This window comes from Diaporthe citri (genome assembly GCF_014595645.1).
Source record: "Diaporthe citri strain NFHF-8-4 chromosome Unknown scaffold_3, whole genome shotgun sequence".
Classification (NCBI taxonomy): domain Eukaryota; kingdom Fungi; phylum Ascomycota; class Sordariomycetes; order Diaporthales; family Diaporthaceae; genus Diaporthe; species Diaporthe citri.
The window spans coordinates 5,076,095-5,093,050 of NW_025064848.1; the positions used below are offsets into that span (position 1 = coordinate 5,076,095).

The following is a 16,956-nucleotide window of genomic DNA, read 5'->3' on the forward strand; positions in this document are numbered from 1 at the left end:
TCCAATCTGACACACACATACTCTCTCGACTGCCTCGCATCTATAAGACCTTTGTTTGACCACAGACTATGGGTCGCATTGCGCGACAGAGAAAATGCGCGACTGGACGCGAAACGCCGCATCGGTGTCTGTTGCTATATTCAGCTCGACAATACTTGCAAGGTGCTTGTGTTGGTCGCCCCGTCCTAGCCGGTGAGCTCGGGGACAATTGCCACGCGACATGCCTGCTTCGCCGCAGTTGTCACGCCAGTGATCTACAGGTACGCTACACAATCAGTCGAGAATCAACGGTTTCGCCTGCCAAGGGCATGCCAAATCGGACCCGGGGCGTGGCAGACCTATCATAACACCTCGAGCATCCTGCTGTGGTTCCTGGCTGAAGTGCTTGGGCCTGCCACCAGGTTTGCTTTTTCAGCGGGCGTCGCCGCCTGGCCACCCCAGACTAGAGCAACCCCCACGCGATCCGCTTTTTTATAGCTCAAGGGCTGGGGCCCTCCCCTTCAGCCCCTTGTGATGATCATTCTGCGGCAACAGTCTAGCAAGGACCAGGCTGCCAAATATCTACTTCTTGCGCCAAGGATTCCGCACTGTGGCACCAACGGAGCATTGCAACCCCCATCGTGTCTCCATGGCTGATGAGGCATGCGGGCGGGCGGTGCGAGTAGGCGTGCATCACCCATCACACGCAGCCTCGACTAGCTTGATGTTGTTCAGCTTACTCCTCTGTCCCGGGGTTTCCTCGAGCATCCGGTGCGACTTCGGATATCGCCCGCGGCTGTCGAGCTGGGATCCCTCAGCTGGGAGTGCGAATGCCAGGGTGCCCACGGGACTCCGTGAGAGAGCCAGGAGCAGCACGTCAGATCTATCTGGGCGCGGGCTTTGCTGTTTTTGACAGTTATAAAAACATGCCCAGACCTTTCCCTGAACCACCCTCTCATAGCCCCCATCCCATCCCATCCCCTCCCGCGTCCTCCTCTTCCTCACTTGTCCGCTTTTGCAGAGCATCCCACGCCATCCAGCTGCACCAGATTTGTGGTCCCTGATAAAGCAACCATGGCTCCTCACATCGACGCACCCTCTCCTGCTGGCAGCTTCACCACTGGCTTCAACGGCTTCAACCGGCCCTTCCGTCCTCTACACTCCTCGGCCTTGCCAGTGCCTAGTGGCCTGTCATCTGCTGACTCGGCCTCGCCTCTGAGCAGTTCTTATGGGAGCACATCCGTTCAGAATGATTTACACATGGAGAGGCCGCTAGTGCCCGGGGTCTATGTGCCCACGATGTGCTTCTTCGACGAGAACGAAGATGTCGACACCGTGACAATCGCCTCCCACGCCGTGCGACTGGCACGCGCAGGGGTGACTGGCCTTGCGACACAAGGGTCAAACGGAGAGGCGGTCCACCTGACCCACTCGGAGAGGTCACTGGTCACGTCAACCACGCGAAAAGCCTTGAACGACGCTGGTTTCTCCTCCATGCCCCTGATAGTTGGCTGTGGCAGCCAGAGTGTGCGAGAGACGGTCCAGTACTGCACCGAGGCATGGCAGGCAGGCGGCGACTACGCGCTTGTCTTACCACCTTCCTACTACGCGCCCCTGTTCGCGCCATCGTCAGGCACAGTCCTTGAGTTTTTCAACGCGGTCGCGGATGCTTCGCCGATCCCGATCATCATCTACAACTTCCCAGGTGCAGTTGGCGGGTTGGATCTGTCCTCAGATATCGTCATCAAGCTCTCCGCTCACCCCAACATTGTCGGAGTCAAGTTGACCTGTGGAAACACGGGGAAGCTGGCGAGAGTGGCTGCCGCCACCAAGAAGCTCACCAAGAACTACGACCCTAAGAAGCCCGAGTTCCTCGTGCTTGCCGGATCAGCCGATTTCACCATCCAGTCCTTGGTTGCTGGTGGCCATGGCATCCTAGCCGGCCTGGCCAACATCTCTCCCAAAGCGTGCATCAGGACGGTCGAGCTTTTCAACTCCGATAAGGTGGTCGAGGCTCAAGAAATGCAAGAGACGGTCGCCTCTGGGGACTGGACTGCTATCCAGGGTGGTGTCGTGGGCGTCAAGGCAGGTCTGCAAGCCTGGAACGGCTACGGCGGGTACGCCCGGAGCCCTTTGCCCAAGCCCACGGCCGAGCAAACACAGAGTTGGAAAGAGGGCTTCCGAGACCTCGTTTTGTTGGAGAAGAGCCTGTGAGCCATGTGAAAATCCTGGCCGATACCAGGACAGAAATCGTCGTCCTAGGGACGACATTTTTCGGGGCTGAGACGGGAAAACTTCAATATTCCTCACTGAACAGCCTGTTCTGCTCCGTTCAGGTGAGCGTTGTGGTGCGCCTCGCTGTCAAGGAAAGTCTTTTTCTGTACCGGCTCTTCTCGGATGACGGTCGGTATTTTCTTCTGAAGTGATAGTTGGTCTCGATGGTCGTGAGGGTCTTGCATACGTATGTCAACGGCGTTATGGACTGTGGGGCTTTCTTATTTCATCGGAGATTCCTTCAGGATAAGGCTCTGTCGACGTTGAGGAAAGACCACGGTGGCGTACGACCGCGGGAAGATTTCTCAGTATTGCTGTCAAAGTGCGTGAAGATCGGCTTTGTGCCCAGCATTTTCAAAAAGGGGATGTGAAAAGCCTATTGTAGGCATGTTGAGATGCATTCTTCTTGTTCAAGAAAGGAACAATAAGGGCAGGACTGCCAGGAACAAGTCAATATTATTAACGATTCTAGAACTCTTCCCATCGTCACCGATGTGTTGCCCCCCGGCGAATTCCATCTTCAGATAGTTCTTGAGATTGAATGGCCTGCGATGCCTGCTGATCTGAAGCTCTTGAAACGCTTCTCTCGACTTTGGTGCGGCATCGGGTGGGAGGTACTTTTCTCAAGCTACAAAACACTACTATCTGCTCTATCCCATTGACATGCTTTGGCCAAGGCCATTTCTGGGGGAAAGTTATCTCCGTGCAAGCACCACGTCGCGCACCCAACTCATTTACGTACAAGCGAGCCGAGGGAGCGAATGGACCGCGGCGACACTTTCGCGGGATACCGATAACGGCATATGTTGCTCCGTCACGTCGGTGGATTAAGCGCCGCTACTTCCATGCTTGAGGGGCGCCAATCTGAGACAAGGCTTGATGCGGTGAACTGGATTTACGGCCTTTGTCTCTTCCGGGGAAGACAGGGAAGTAACTGAGACTCGTGTCTGCCGATTCCCGAAGACGCCACTCGATCTCGTCACTTCGTCGATCCTTCTTTTTCTTTTCTTTTTTGGCATTCGAGAAGACCAAATTTCCGTCGCACACACCGAAAGGGGTAGGGCGGTTCCCCGGGATCTAGCCGCCCATCACCTAGTTATCGGCAGCATGAGGGATATATTTGTTTCTGTCTCATCGACGATGAGATGACGAACAGCCCATGTCTCTTCCAACACATTGTGCCACACTTCCGTGGCCAGAAAAGGACCACGATCAAGTGCAGATGTACACCGCCGCCGGCAAACTAGCAAGTGAGACATCCCAGGGGCAAGTATACCCCAGTTCTTGGACAAGCAATGATCTTCCACTCCCCGGCCAGAAAGGGAAACTGGCATGCCAATAGCCTTCCAAATCAGGGAATACGAGCATTCAAGTGTCTGCCCCGTGGAAGCCTGGCTGGGCTTAACGGGCAACTGCAGTGCATTGCGTGGGTGGCGTGCTTGCCCGTCGCGGAGCAGACAACTGGGAGAGGACCAGAAATGTTGGGCATGATGGCGGTGGCAGCTTAATACGAGGAGCGCGGACAATGTTCCCTCGTGGGAAAAGCAATGGGCACACGAACGCGGTGCGACTATTCGTTTGTACAATGTTGGATTCGGTGGTGTTGGCCCCGGTGTCACCTCGCGTTTCGTTCGCATACGCTTCCTAGTGCTCGTCAGTATGGTCTGGGGAAGGAAAGAGCCGTTACGATGTGCATTCTCGGTGAGGGCCGAGGCACCGGCGCCGCCCACAGAAGCCGCAGTCTGCTCACCGTCTACCCGATCGTCGAGGTATGTTGAACGACTTGGCTGAGCTTGTTTTACTGCCGCGGTCGGCGCCCACCAGGATGATGGCATCTTTGTGCACAGCTGAGCTGAGCACGAGTGTGCCAAAGCTTTGCCGTGGGGTCCCTCCCGCGTCACAAGCCGGCCGGATACTCGGCTCTCCTGGGCGCTTTCCCGTGGAGAGTGCACAGATCGTGGTTTTGTCACCTTGATCTCTGTGTATTGTTGCTCACTTGCCCAAGTGGTGCGGTTCGGCGAAACGTGCTACGGGAACTACGCGGCGTGGAGAGGGATATAATTACATAGCGCGGGCCATTGCTCCCTTGAACGAGGTCGGTGCACTGGGTATTTGCTTTTCGCATCCTAAAAGTTTTGTAGCGTGTTGATCTTTCCGTCGAAGCGACTTACACACGCCCGAGTGGTCCCTGGCCTCCCTTGCATGGCCCTCTTCAGCCCGAGCCACCCCACAAATCTCAGATCTGGATCTGGTCTCAACCTTTTCTCGATCTGCCACACCACGGTATACTCTACGAAAACGCCGCAATAAAGGAATCATGAGACTCCTCGCGTCACTTATGTCGGCTGTGGTCGGGCTGTGGGCAAGCAAGGTGGTGGCGCAACAGCAGCAGCCAGACAGAATCAGTGTCACCGGCCCTCAGGGCGGGTTTGACGCCCATACGGGGGCTCCACCGGCGAGAATCAATATAAACGACATGTGGGCTCAGGGCGGCCCCTCGTGGTGAGCGAGCGGCTGAACCCCGCCGTCCCGCGGTTGTGGTGTCTCACAGCGGCCGGGCAGAAGGGAACAGGGCGGCGAGGGAATGGAAAGGCTGACTCTTTGAGGGCTGTATAGGGACCTGTACATTCTGGCGCTGCTGGAGCTCCAGGACGTAGACGAGGCTGATGACCTGTCTTACTTCCAGATCATGGGTGCGGAACCCATTCCTCTGAATGCCACGGCCCGGGAGCTCGTCTGGATTGTTGACTGGGCTTAACAGGTATTCACGGCCTCCCGTTCAGGGGATGGCATGATGTCGGACAGGTACCTGGTGGTGCCAACATGGCTGGATTCTGTCCCCATAGTGTAAGGAGATGCTGAGTTCGAAGGAAGAGTTTCCAGCTGGATGGTACAGATGCTGAGACACTAGGCAGCAATTGTTATTCGGACTCTGGCACCGGCCGTTCATCTCACTCTACGAGGTAAGCACCGGTAGAAACTTTGAGTGCAGTTACAAACGCCGTTCGCTAACCTCTCTGTCCCAGCAAACTCTGGTAACCCATGCCATACAGATCTCTCAGCGATATGCAGGCGACAAAGCACCGGCATATCGGGCTGCGGCAGGATCTTTGCGGGTCGCGTACTGGGACTGGGCTGCGAACGCGTCGCTGCCGGAGATCATTACCCACGAGAGAATCGAAGTCAACGGCCCCTCGGGCCCCGTGACTGTCAAGAACCCTCTCCATAGCTATTGGTTCCAGAGCTACCCATTCAGCATCCAGTATATGAACGCTGGAGTCCTGTCGAAGCAGAGCCGCACGACCCGCTGCCCTACAGAGGATATTAACGACGATGTCGCCAAAGTGAACGCTGCCCTTGTGTCCTCTGAGTTCAAAGCCCAAGTAGTAAGGACATGACCCTCTCCCACCGCCAAGCTTGTGAGAAGGGCCCGTGAGACACTGACCTGGATATGCGACCAGTACAACACCTTCACGACTGTCACATCCTTTGAGAACATGGTGACAGACCGGTACACCGCAACGAGCTTTGAGAGCCCACACAACAACGTGCACAACTCGGTCGGCTGCAGCAACGGCACCATGTACGACCTGAACTGGTCGGCCTTTGACCCGGCCTTCATGCTCCACCACACCAACGTCGACCGCCTCATCGCGCTGTGGCAGGCAATCTACCCCAACTCGAGCATCTTTAACGTTGTCGACTACGCCGGCGCCTTGTACGGCACGGCCGCGGGCAACGTCAGCGCCGACACCCCGCTCAAGCCCTTCCACGACCGGCCGGGCGACGGCGACGGCGTCGACGGCTTCCACACCAGCCGCTCCGTGCGCGACATCGCCGTGCTGGGCTACACGTACCCGGAGCTCCAGGTGCGCGGCGAGGACGGCGGCGGCGGCGACAACAGCAACAGCACCAGCACCAGCAACAGCACCGCCGCCGCGCCGAGCCCGGACGAGCTCGCCGAGCACGTGCGCTTCAAGGTCAACTCGCTGTACAGCAGCGTGCCGACGACGTCCGAGAACGTGACGGAGGCGCGGCGCGCGCGCAGCCTGGTGCGCCGCCGCCGCTCCCCCTCCTCGTCGTCATCGGGCCGCTTCAAGGGCAAGGACAGCAAGACCCCGGTGCGGCGGCCCGTGGCGACGCGCAAGACGTGGTCCGTGGCCATCAGCGTCGACAGGGCCGAGGTGCCGCTGCCGGCCACCATCGGGTGCTACCTGAGCGATGATGACAAGAGGGAGCAGGCCGGGCGCATGTCGCTGCTCGCGGTCCCGGCCGTGGGCGTCACGCACTCTACGATCCCGCTGGACAGGGCTCTGGGCGCGGTCGGGGGTGTGGACCTTGCTGATGCGGATGAGGTGGCTTTGTATCTGAACCAGACCCTGAAGTTTGAGGTGCTAAAGGTGAGTCGAGTTTCTAAGATCTCGGTCCGGAGCTTTTTCCATGTACACGTGCATCTGGGGAAGAAGTCTAGGCTGATCATAACCTGCACAGGGCGACGGAACACCCATCGAGAACCTCGAATGGATCCCGAGCCTGCAGTTCATCGTGCAGGATCGCGACTACACGCCGCGAGAGAGCGACGTGGATTTCCCCACGTACGGGGCTGCTAACACCAGAAAGATGGGCAAGAGCCATGGGCGGTGGACTTTGTCGGGTTAGTATGGCGATTCGGGTTTTAGCCCTGTAGATACAAGTGTTGGACACTGGGGTTGGGTTTACGAAGTACTCTTGGTATTCAATGTTGGGGTGACTATTTGATCTTGTCTTGGATGGTCCCTTCATTCTCATATTCATGTGCAGTGCTCGAGATAGAGATCAAGCCTGTAATTTTTTGCAAGACGAACAAGAGATGAACAAAAAGGAGTATCGCTATTTCTATCGATGTCTGAATTTCTGACACTTCGTCCCGCAGTATTATGCCCAAATCTACTCATGAATATCATCTATGTACAATAAGCCATGACCTCCTTTGCCTCCGACCCGCGACCTGGATCACGGCCGCGCAATGACCTTGAATCTAAACAAAAGAAACAGCACATCTATTCATGACTCGCTGGTTTGTTCCATTTCCTACAACACCCCAACACACACGCGAGGTCAGCAATCCGCCTATCGCTTCTGCCGCAGGGGCATCTCGACGCTGGTGGAAGTGCCCACCTCGTCGTAGCCGCCGTCGGTCTGGGCGCCGACCATGTCGTTGGGGTGGAACATGAAGAAGAAGAGGGCGGTGACGAGGAACATGAGGAGCGAGTCGAAGGCGAAGAGGGTCCACTGGTTGTTGAGCGGGTAGCCGTCCTGCCCCAGGATGTACTCGATGACGCGGAAGATGGACCGCGCCATGATGAGCAGGCTGACGGCGTAGAGCATGTAGAGCACCTGGAGCCAGGGGATGCCGTTCGGGGTGGAGCGGTCCCCGGGGCCCGTCGCGCCGCTGCCGTAGGCGCCCGAGACGGCGAGCATGCGGCCGCAGCGCACGTGGAAGGCCACGGCGGCGACGACAAAGAGGCCGAACATGACGATCTGCACGAAGAGACCTACGAGCAGGATGTTCTGCCCCAGGTCGGCCTTGCCCTCCATGGCCATCATGCCGCCGCCGCTGGCCTGCAGCAGGAAGGAGAAGACGTCGCCGATGACGAAGGTCTTTGTCAGCCAGCTGGGGCGGATCAGGCTGCACGAGGGCCCCGAGGGCACGCGGACGATCAGGCGGCCCAGGATCATGTAGACGGTTGCGGCGAAGAGTGCGGGGGCGACGAGGATGAAGACGGACTGGATTATGAAGGGCAGGAGCTGGTCGGTCTTGTCGTGGGCTAGGGCGAAGCCTATGTAGCCGATTGCCTCGACTGTTTTGGTGAAGACGGTGAATCAGTAATCGTTCTCCAGAGTCATATGCAGAGGGCACAAGACCAATTCCGCGCTGGTGTCCGATAATTCCTCTCGACTGATCGGGCATAGACTAGGGAGCAAGAATTGCCAACTTACAGATACATCCGAGGATGAATGGGATGTAGAACCATTGGCGGAAGCGGAACATGCGGTAGCTGTGGGCGGCCGCGGCGACAATAAAGAGGATGAGGAAGATGATGGCGCCGGGCATGGACGGCACGTAGTGCCACAAGTAATAGGTACCGCCCTTGTAGGGCAGGATACCATTTTTGGCTTGCCCTGCCATGATCTCTGTGTTGTGTGTGCCGCGGGGTCGGGAAAAGAGTGTCGTCGGTTATCTGGCTGGGCGGCTCGGTTGGTGGTTGTCCAAATAAAGTTGTTCAGACCAACAATGTCGCCTCTCTGGGAATCAGTCGGCTGGTGTTGTCAAGGGAAGGATCGCGATGTAGCAATAACGAGCGAAATGTCAAGGAGTTCTAATAAGTAAACCTCCAGATGTCTGAGAAGGGGTGGATGATGGATGGATGAGTAGATGACTCCTCCATCCCAAGTAGGACAGCCGGAGCGGATCACATTCTTTATACCACGAGGCAACAACCTCATCAGCTCCATGGCCCGGAGAAGCGATTGCCGTCTTAGACGTCTCGAGGCTCCGGCGTGGGCTGGCCAGGCGCCGGGGGGGGGGCGCGAGAGGCTTGGACCTGGAAGCGTGTGGGCCTCTGCAGCAGCAGCAGCAGGGCCATGCGGAAGAAGGGCTGGGGCATGAATACGGGCCCCCGTCCGGGCGCGGATGCGCGTATACGAGGCTGTCCGATTGGGCCGTATTTGCTCGCTCTTGGATCCTGCGGCTCCCTCTGCGGCGGGCCTGGCCAATGAGGTGTTATACAATACGCGGACCCCCTATACGGACCCACACGGTCGGATACGGTAGGGCAGGGCCGCGCTTTCAAAGGGCCCCAGATAAAGGAAACTTTGCTGGTGTCGTTATATGGTGGGTACTCCCCGTTGGGGTGGTCCGAGATTAGAGCAGAGCGAGCAAACGTATCTGTCGTACAGACGTACAGACGTATAATGCAGTCGGTCCGCCAGTCAGTCAGTCAGTCAGTCATGTCCCATTTTCTGTTGGCCCAGCGAGACGCGAAGAGAAAAGCGTACGTACGCAGCAGCCACACCATGCCGTTCCTGACACTTGTTTTCAAGTTAGTCTCCCAACTATCCCCTCGCTGCGCCCCCTTCCTCACTTCCACCAACCGCGACAGCCTCGGCCGACAAGCATTGAGTTGCTCTCAACGCGATTTTAATTCTAGCCACCGCATTTCCTCACCCCTGGCGACTTGAAACTCTCTGTCTGGTATCTTTGATTTCCGCAGATATGCCAAGGATGAAGTCTGCTCGGCGCGAGGGCCAGGGCAGGACATCGATCGCGTCACGGCGAAGGCCTGTTCGGCGGCAAGTTCCAGCCTGGGTGGGCGGGCAGTCGACCAGGACAATACGAAACATTATTGCTCATGCAATATGTGATGGTGGTTACCCCGCGCAACGTGCTTGATGACGGCGACTCTGGCAGAGATGGCCAAGCATGGCGTCGTTGATCTCATCTTCACAGTCAGGACGTCCTGCCCGCCGAACCGAGTTCCCCGAGTAGCGAGGCGCCGCGTGTCTTCTTTGCTCGTCGGCGTGGTCCGAACAGCCTCGCGTGCCTTCTAGCCTGGCTCCGCACCAACAGGACGCTTCGCAGTGTGAGGGTGTGCTATGACTCGATGGTATGAGGGGCCCCAGGACCGGCCGGCCATAAGCGTGCGCTGGACAGACGTGCAGCTTTGGTTCTCTCTTGCATAACCGAGCGTGCGCCTCGCTTATCTTGCTGATCTTGGTGGGCCAGAGAATCGCATTGGTCGTGGGTCGAAACAGGAAGAGAGGGTTTGAGGACGACTCGTCCTCTACGTCGGGTCTTGTCTGGGGATGGGGAGGCAGTGACGATGAGGTTGATCTCCATGACGGCCGAGCAGGACCTCAAAAGACGACGGCGAGTCTGTTGTGACCTGTGAGAGATCCTCAATCCGCCAGCCCGGGCCGGGCGGGGGGACGGACTGTCACATCCAACAGCAACACCGGCTGGGCCGCGTGCGAGCCACGAAAGGAGCCCAGGAGCAGGCTGGATGGGGGATCGGTCAGAAAGCGCACGCAGAAAGGCTCCTCCTCCCTTTTCATACCCATGCACAGCATGCATACGGCCGAACAAGCGAGCTGCTGACGACGGGCGGCTGCATCGCAGATGTGAGAGCGACGGGGCATGTCCCAGGTGACGGCTCACACACACGTGTGGGCAGCCTGCGCGACCCAATCGTTCCGAGACGATCCGCCCGGCCGGGTATCAATCTATCTACCTTGGGCCGGGTCGCAGGCTGCGTGCCCCCTTCGTCAGAGGGACGCACGCCGGATGTGGCACCTCTGCAGTAGACGACCAGAGGGCCCAGACGAATGCAAAAGGTGCGAGAGCGAAGGGGGCAGCCAGTCATACGGGAGGCCAAGAGGGAGACGAGGTCGACACCGATGCCTTAAGGGGGAAACTAGAGAGAGGCGTGCGACCTGTCAGTATATGCCGGTGACCCGTCCTGCACGATGCAGACATGCCGATGCATACACACAGACACACCACACAACACATGGATGCACACCACAGACACACAGGCACAGGCACAGGCACAGGCACAGTTTTGTCGCAGATGGGCTAGATGTGTGTGTGCGTCTGTGCCTGTGGTGTGTATGGGTGTCTGGGTGTGCCTACGCACGTATGTGGACACATGCCAACGTCCATGTCATGTCGATGCTGCAGGAAAGCCCCCTGGGCAATGGCGATCGACCTCTGGCAGCTAAGTACCTGTTCTAGGCATGTAGCAGTAATGATCAACTACGCATCGACGACAAGACCGAGGGCCAGATCAAGAACTAGACTATTGACCTGCATGGCCCCTCCCCCCCCATCCCCCGCCCAATTCGTCCGCGGGCAGGCCCCCGGCAGGCTCCGGCCGCCTGTGCGATGGGCGCACTGCAGCCTCGAATCTTCAACGGCGTCAGTGGGGTGCATTTGTGGCGGCCATACCGAAGCCGACGGCTGCATAACTTACACCAAAAAAACACTGCTTTGCTTGCTGTTGGCGTGAACCCTTCCAGGGGGAAGGGGGGGGGGCTTCTTTTTGCGGGGATCGCTGCGGGTGTCTGTCCACCTCGTCTTTGCTTGCGGCCCGGGGATGCGGTTATTCGATGATGCACACACACACACGCACGCACACACACTCACTCACACGTACACGTACCAAACACACACATGTACACACACACACACACACACACACACACACACACACACACACACACACACACACGCGCCATACACAAACCTGGAAGACAGGCTGCGACATGATGGAGCCACCGCCTGGTGCCAAATTCGATAGCCGATGCCATTGTTGGCGGGCAGGGGGCGGTCGATGGAGGCATCGGATTTGGTCGTAAGTAGTATCGATGTTTGTGCTTCTGACTCGCCATCGGATTGGGGCTGTGGCAGTGGTAGTAGTTTAATAAGTGGTAGCAGCAGTCGTTCGTTGCCACGCCAGGAAGCATATATGTAGCTTCGTCGGGTCTGTTCTCACCGGTCCTGTCGCCTGTGCCCTCACGACGTCACGAACAAACATCAACAACTACTACAGTATCATTATCATCATAATTATTTTACTTTCCCCATCACACTTACTCGCTCGCTCACCCTCGCACAAACCTGTCCTCCTTCCCTTCCCTCCGGCTCCCGCCTCTCTCCCAATATTATTTTCATCCCCATAATTCTGTTATGTGGCCTCTCACCACCGCCGACCTAACAACATCATGAGCCCACCACAACCCTCCAGCTTCCACATCCCAACCATAGACATCGCCCCCTACCTCGAGGATGCCTCCACCGACGCCGCCAGGCAGGTCGTCGACGACGTGCGCAACGCCTGCATGACGGCCGGCTTCTTCTCCCTCGTCGGCCACGGGATCCCGCGCGAGATGCAGGACGGCGTCCTGTGCGCGGCGAAGAAGCTCTTCGACCTGCCGCTGGCCGAGAAGGAGGCACTGCGGCACCCGCTTATCAAGAACAGGGGCTACGAGGTCATTGGCGCCCAGACGCTGCAGGAGAACACCCTGCCCGACCTGAAAGAGGTGAGAGAAAGCACCCAAGCCTAGCACATTTATGCGTGTATATCTGTATTGTGTGTTGTACATATCCCCAATGGCATGTCCAGGAGAAAAGGGGGACCAACCGGGGAAAAGAAAAAGAGAGACAACCAAAAAAAAAAAAAAAAAAAAAAAAAAAGACCAGAGACGGGAAATGTTGAGTTGAGTCCACGGGCTGACGAGTGGGACGCGGCGTGCCCAACCCGCGACCAACAGGGCTTCTACATCGGCAAGGACCTCCCGCTCGAGTCGGACAAGGTCAAGGCGCACCCGGAGCTGCTGGGCCAGAACATGTTCCCGGCCTCGCTGCCCGACGGCGACTTCCGGCTGCCCACCGAGCGCTACTACGCCGCCGTGCTGGACCTGTCGATGCGCGTGCTCGAGATCCTCGCCAAGGGCCTGCCCTACGGCGACGACATCTTCCACGAGTTCGTGTCCAACGACCCCGTCTGCATCATGCGCCTGCTCCACTACCCGCCCCAGCCGCAGGCGCAGGCGCAGTCGCAGTCGCCGCCGCGCGACCAGAGGCAGCTTGGGGCCGGCGCGCACACCGACTTTGGTACGTCCTCTCGCTCTCGGCACTGCTCCTCCTCCTTCTCCTTTGGGATCACGATAGTGGCGATGGTGATGCAACGAAAATGATGATTATATGATGATCATAATATGATGATCATAACACACATCTGTCCTCCCCTCCCTTCCATGCGTGTATCCCCCCCCCCCAAAACACACACCCGGCCCCTTTCTTAATTAACAAAAAAAAAAAACTCTCTCTCACAAAACCAAACAAACCCAAACAGGCGCCATAACCCTCCTCCTCCAAGACACAGCAGGCGGCCTGCAGGTGCAGGACCCGCACACGCAGTCATGGCACGCCGTCGAGCCCAACGAGGACGCCTACGTCGTCAACATCGGCGACATGCTCGCCCTCTGGACAAAGGGCATCTACCGCAGCGCCGTGCACCGCGTCATCAACTCGAGCGGGGCCCACCGCTACTCGGTGCCCTTCTTCTTCGACGGCAACGCCGAGGCGCAGCTGAGGCCCTTTGACGGCAGCGAGCCCGTCGGCGGGCGGGTCGTCACCGTCGAGGAGCACATGCTCCAGCGCCTGGGGGCGTCGTACCGCACAGGCGGGAAGGGGGTGGGGAGGGGGGCTGCTGCGGGTAGGGCCGTCTCGGCTTCTGCGTGAGGGTGGGGGACTGCGAAGGTGTTATCGTCTTATTTTTTTTTTATTTTCGTATGTGTTTTATTTTTTTTTTTTTTTTTTCGGGGGGGGGGGGGGGGGCAAGAAGAGACGGGGGTGGGTGGTGTGGCTGTTGTGCTTCGTGCGCGTCTCGGGCAGAGGGGGGGGGGCAATAGTGGATGAGCTGCGCGCCGGGAGGCTGTTTGAGTGGAGGGGAACTTTCCGAGCCCGTCACGCGTTTGTCTTTCTGTCTTAATGGTTTTCTCTTGACATATTCCGGTTGTTGTTCTTTTTTTGTTTTTTTTTTTCAGAGCGGCTATCAGGCACAAATGTCTATTTTACCAACCCATCACGGAGGGAACAAGCTCGCTCACACACTGTCGATAGTTTTCACCATCATCCCGAATCATCATAAGCCCATCGAGCCAGCCCTCTCTGACTTGCACTGGGGCGTTGGCGTCTTTCTCACAAGAGTCCGGACTGGATAACCAAACTGGGGACCGGGCGTGGGCCTGGGCCAGCGGGTGACGATGATGCCCTGTCATGCGGACGAGAATCCACGGATGGACGAGAACGGAGCCCAGCAATGCAATGTCTCGCTCCGTACGACCGACGCAAACCCCCGGCCTCGGCCCTTGCCTGCGTGTACCCCGTGCCACCAGATCTCTCTTGCCCCTCCCAACCGCCCTATCCGCCCAACCGCCGGGTAGATGGGTGTCACTGGAGGGGGGATATTGGGTATTGTGGTGGGGAGGGGTTGAGGTTGAAAGCCGGCTGGCGTAACCCAACAAAAAAGATTACGGCTCGTCCGACGCGGGCGCCCGTCTTTTTTTTTTAATGGCAACACCACCCGCTTCGAGCCAAGTCTCTGGGGTTCCTGTGCTCACCTTGCTTACCTTGCCTGCCAACCTGGGCCCCCCTGTCCTCTCTCCCCCTGGGGTCTTGTGCGCCCCCCATCTCGTGGAATTCTCGCCTCGCTGTTGGTAGCCGGGGCGGAGGGGGGAGGGGGGTCGCAGTGGGCCGGGAGATTTCACCCTGGCGGCGGAATCCGGGGGTCCCCCAGGAGGCTTGGAGCTGGTGAAACAGGACACTGGGGGGGGGGGGTGTGTGTCGTACTTGATGGTGGTTGAATGGGGTGACCGACGTTTGTTTGTTTGTGCCCTGTGTTGCAATCACTTCCGTATCATCATTTCTCTCAAGTATCTGTATATGTTGGCTGCCGACTTGTTATAATCCAGACCTTGGTACTACTGCAGTCCAGACCGAAAATGATGTCTTGTCAGACCGCGGTGTTTCTCCGTGATCGCGCTTGATGTCGTTCCAAAACCAAAAGGCCCAAACTTGCATCAGGCGCAACCGAGGGCAGCCCTCGCTCTCTCCTCTCCCATTTCACAATGCGTATCTCCACTCCGAAGAGTTCTCCAGGCCCTTTTGCTCCAGGCCCTTCGTCTCCGCCCCGGCGGCCGTCTCCAGGTGCTTCTTGCTAGTGCCCTCGGCGGCGCCCTCGTAGCCCCCAGCCTTGTCAGACGTCGCCGGCGCCTCCCGCGCAGCCCTGTCCCACCGGTCGTTCTGCACCTTGAAGAACGTCCGAAGGCCGAAGGCCAGCGCCGCGTTGAAGGCCATGAAGGCGGCGCAGACCGACATGCCCTTGACGTAGTACGGGCCGTCGCCCGAGGGGAACGAGCGCGTGCCGAGGAGCGGGCCGCACTGGCCGATGATGTTCATGACCGCGATGCCGACGCCGCGCCTCGTGTCGCTGCGCTGGTTGTTGAGCAGCCACGACAGGATGTTGGCGATGGCCGGGAACACCCCCGCCGAGGCGAGGAACACCCCCGCGTAGCGCACTCCCACCGACCGCGACGCCGCCAGCATCACGTAGCCCGCGCACCCGACGAGCGAGAGCCCCGCGATCAGCAGCCCGCGCTGCTGCGTGCGGTCGCCCACGTACGTCGACAGGATGCACACCCCGAAGGCCAGGAAGTACGGCGGCGCCGTCAGCCCCTGCGCGTTGACGCTCGTGAAGCCCATGCCGGTGAGGATGGCGGGCAGGAACACGGGGAGCGACGCGAAGGCGACGTTGCAGCTGAAGTACATGAGCGCCTGCACCCACGCCTGCGGCGTCTTCAGCGTCTCGACGATGTCGCGCGGGTTGATGCTGCCTGTTTTATGGCCCTGGGCGGTGCCGGCCTCGTGGCCCGAGTGGGTGAGCGCGCGCGCGCGGGCGATGGCCTTCTCCTCCTCGGTGAGGAACTTGGCTGTCGCGGCCGAGTCCGGGAGGTAGAAGAAGACTACAAAGGCGAGGATGATGGGCGGTATCGCCTCGATGATGAAGAGCAGCCGCCAGCTGGCGATGCTGTAGTGGCTCTTGGTGATGCCGTACGCCAGGGCGCCGGCGAAGGTCGTCGCGAGGGGCGCGGCCGAGAGGAAGATGCCGCAGCGGAACCCGAGCTCCCTCCTCGTGTAGAAGAAGGAGAAGAGGTACGGCATCCCGGGCCCGAAGCCCGCCTCCGCCGTGGCCAGGAAGAAGCGGCACGCCATCAGGCCCTGCCAGTTGAAGGCGGAGGCCTGCAGCATGGACGCTACACCCCAGGTGAAGACGGTCGCGAAGGCCCATATGTGGGGCGGCAGGATCTTCCACATCAGCGCAAGCCACTCGAAGACGATGTACGGGATGTAGAAGATCGTGAGGAGCCACTGTGAAGCGTGTCAGTGTCCACCTATGCACGCTAGGCGTGGAACATCTCGGCTGAGAGGGTGGCTGGGTGGTGGCTGACCTGGTACTGGTCGTTGTCAAACCCAAGGTCCTTACTCATGCCGGCCGTCTCGGCGTTTCCAATGTTCGAACGGTCCAAGAATGCTGCCATGTAGCATAGGAACGCAAGCAGGACCAGCCTGCGGTCGAGCTTGCGGACGAGGCGCTTCTCCGAGCCGGCGTCGATCTCGACGCCATGGTCCAACGAGCTGCTGTCTCGCAAGCCGGGCGACTCGGGCTCCTTTGCCGGCGCCGGCTCTGCCGTGGTAATGTCGCCTGCCATTGTGGGATGTGGGATGGTGATGATGAGTCAACGACTGAGATCGTTGTTCAACGTTGGGCTGCTCTGTTACCATTGAATGGTAGTTATCGACAAGCTCGCTTCTTGGTCTGATGGCCTCAGGACATCCGGTCGGAAAATGTCAGGGAAGCATGAGGACAGTGACCTTTGGACGCGGATGTTGAACAATATAGACTAGTCTAGGTACATATTGGGGGCCGGGGAGGAGGGTGCTCCAAGGGAGCGTGAGAATATGACGCAGCATTGGTTTCCGACGGACATGTGGGTAGACGAGTACCCAGGTAGAAAGGGGAATTGGCGAGTCGCCCTACACAATGTACGAGGCGACCAGAGCCAAGGAAGCTTATTACGTGCGGGCGGAAAGCTTGTTAG

The 16,956-nt window shown here is 58.6% G+C and overlaps 6 protein-coding genes across 6 annotated transcripts; 4 read left to right on the plus strand and 2 right to left on the minus strand.

Annotated features, from left to right (window-relative positions):
• Positions 1-1,053: 1,053 nt before the first annotated feature.
• Positions 1,054-2,193, plus strand: INS49_008909 (uncharacterized protein; the record flags this gene model as incomplete). The annotated part of the gene is made up of 1 exon (XM_043169646.1): positions 1,054-2,193. The coding sequence occupies one exon, from the start codon at positions 1,054-1,056 to the stop codon at positions 2,191-2,193; it is 1,140 nt and encodes a 379-aa protein (XP_043027326.1).
• Positions 2,194-4,570: 2,377 nt separating this feature from the next.
• Positions 4,571-5,011, plus strand: INS49_008910 (uncharacterized protein; the record flags this gene model as incomplete). Its single annotated transcript, XM_043169647.1, has 2 exons — positions 4,571-4,755; positions 4,870-5,011. The coding sequence occupies 2 exons, from the start codon at positions 4,571-4,573 to the stop codon at positions 5,009-5,011; spliced, it is 327 nt and encodes a 108-aa protein (XP_043027327.1).
• Positions 5,012-5,076: 65 nt separating this feature from the next.
• On the plus strand, positions 5,077-6,912 carry INS49_008911 (uncharacterized protein; the record flags this gene model as incomplete). The annotated part of the gene is made up of 5 exons (XM_043169648.1): positions 5,077-5,100; positions 5,169-5,216; positions 5,280-5,639; positions 5,715-6,653; positions 6,745-6,912. The coding sequence occupies 5 exons, from the start codon at positions 5,077-5,079 to the stop codon at positions 6,910-6,912; spliced, it is 1,539 nt and encodes a 512-aa protein (XP_043027328.1).
• A 450-nt stretch (positions 6,913-7,362) lies between these two features.
• INS49_008912 (uncharacterized protein) lies at positions 7,363-8,422 on the minus strand (the record flags this gene model as incomplete). Its single annotated transcript, XM_043169649.1, has 2 exons — positions 7,363-8,093; positions 8,233-8,422. The coding sequence occupies 2 exons, from the start codon at positions 8,420-8,422 to the stop codon at positions 7,363-7,365; spliced, it is 921 nt and encodes a 306-aa protein (XP_043027329.1).
• Positions 8,423-12,015: 3,593 nt separating this feature from the next.
• On the plus strand, positions 12,016-13,537 carry INS49_008913 (uncharacterized protein; the record flags this gene model as incomplete). Its single annotated transcript, XM_043169650.1, has 3 exons — positions 12,016-12,333; positions 12,565-12,907; positions 13,149-13,537. 3 exons carry the CDS (start codon positions 12,016-12,018, stop codon positions 13,535-13,537), a joined length of 1,050 nt encoding a protein of 349 aa, XP_043027330.1.
• Positions 13,538-14,920: 1,383 nt separating this feature from the next.
• Positions 14,921-16,566, minus strand: INS49_008914 (uncharacterized protein; the record flags this gene model as incomplete). Its single annotated transcript, XM_043169651.1, has 2 exons — positions 14,921-16,225; positions 16,306-16,566. The coding sequence occupies 2 exons, from the start codon at positions 16,564-16,566 to the stop codon at positions 14,921-14,923; spliced, it is 1,566 nt and encodes a 521-aa protein (XP_043027331.1).
• Positions 16,567-16,956: the final 390 nt, after the last annotated feature.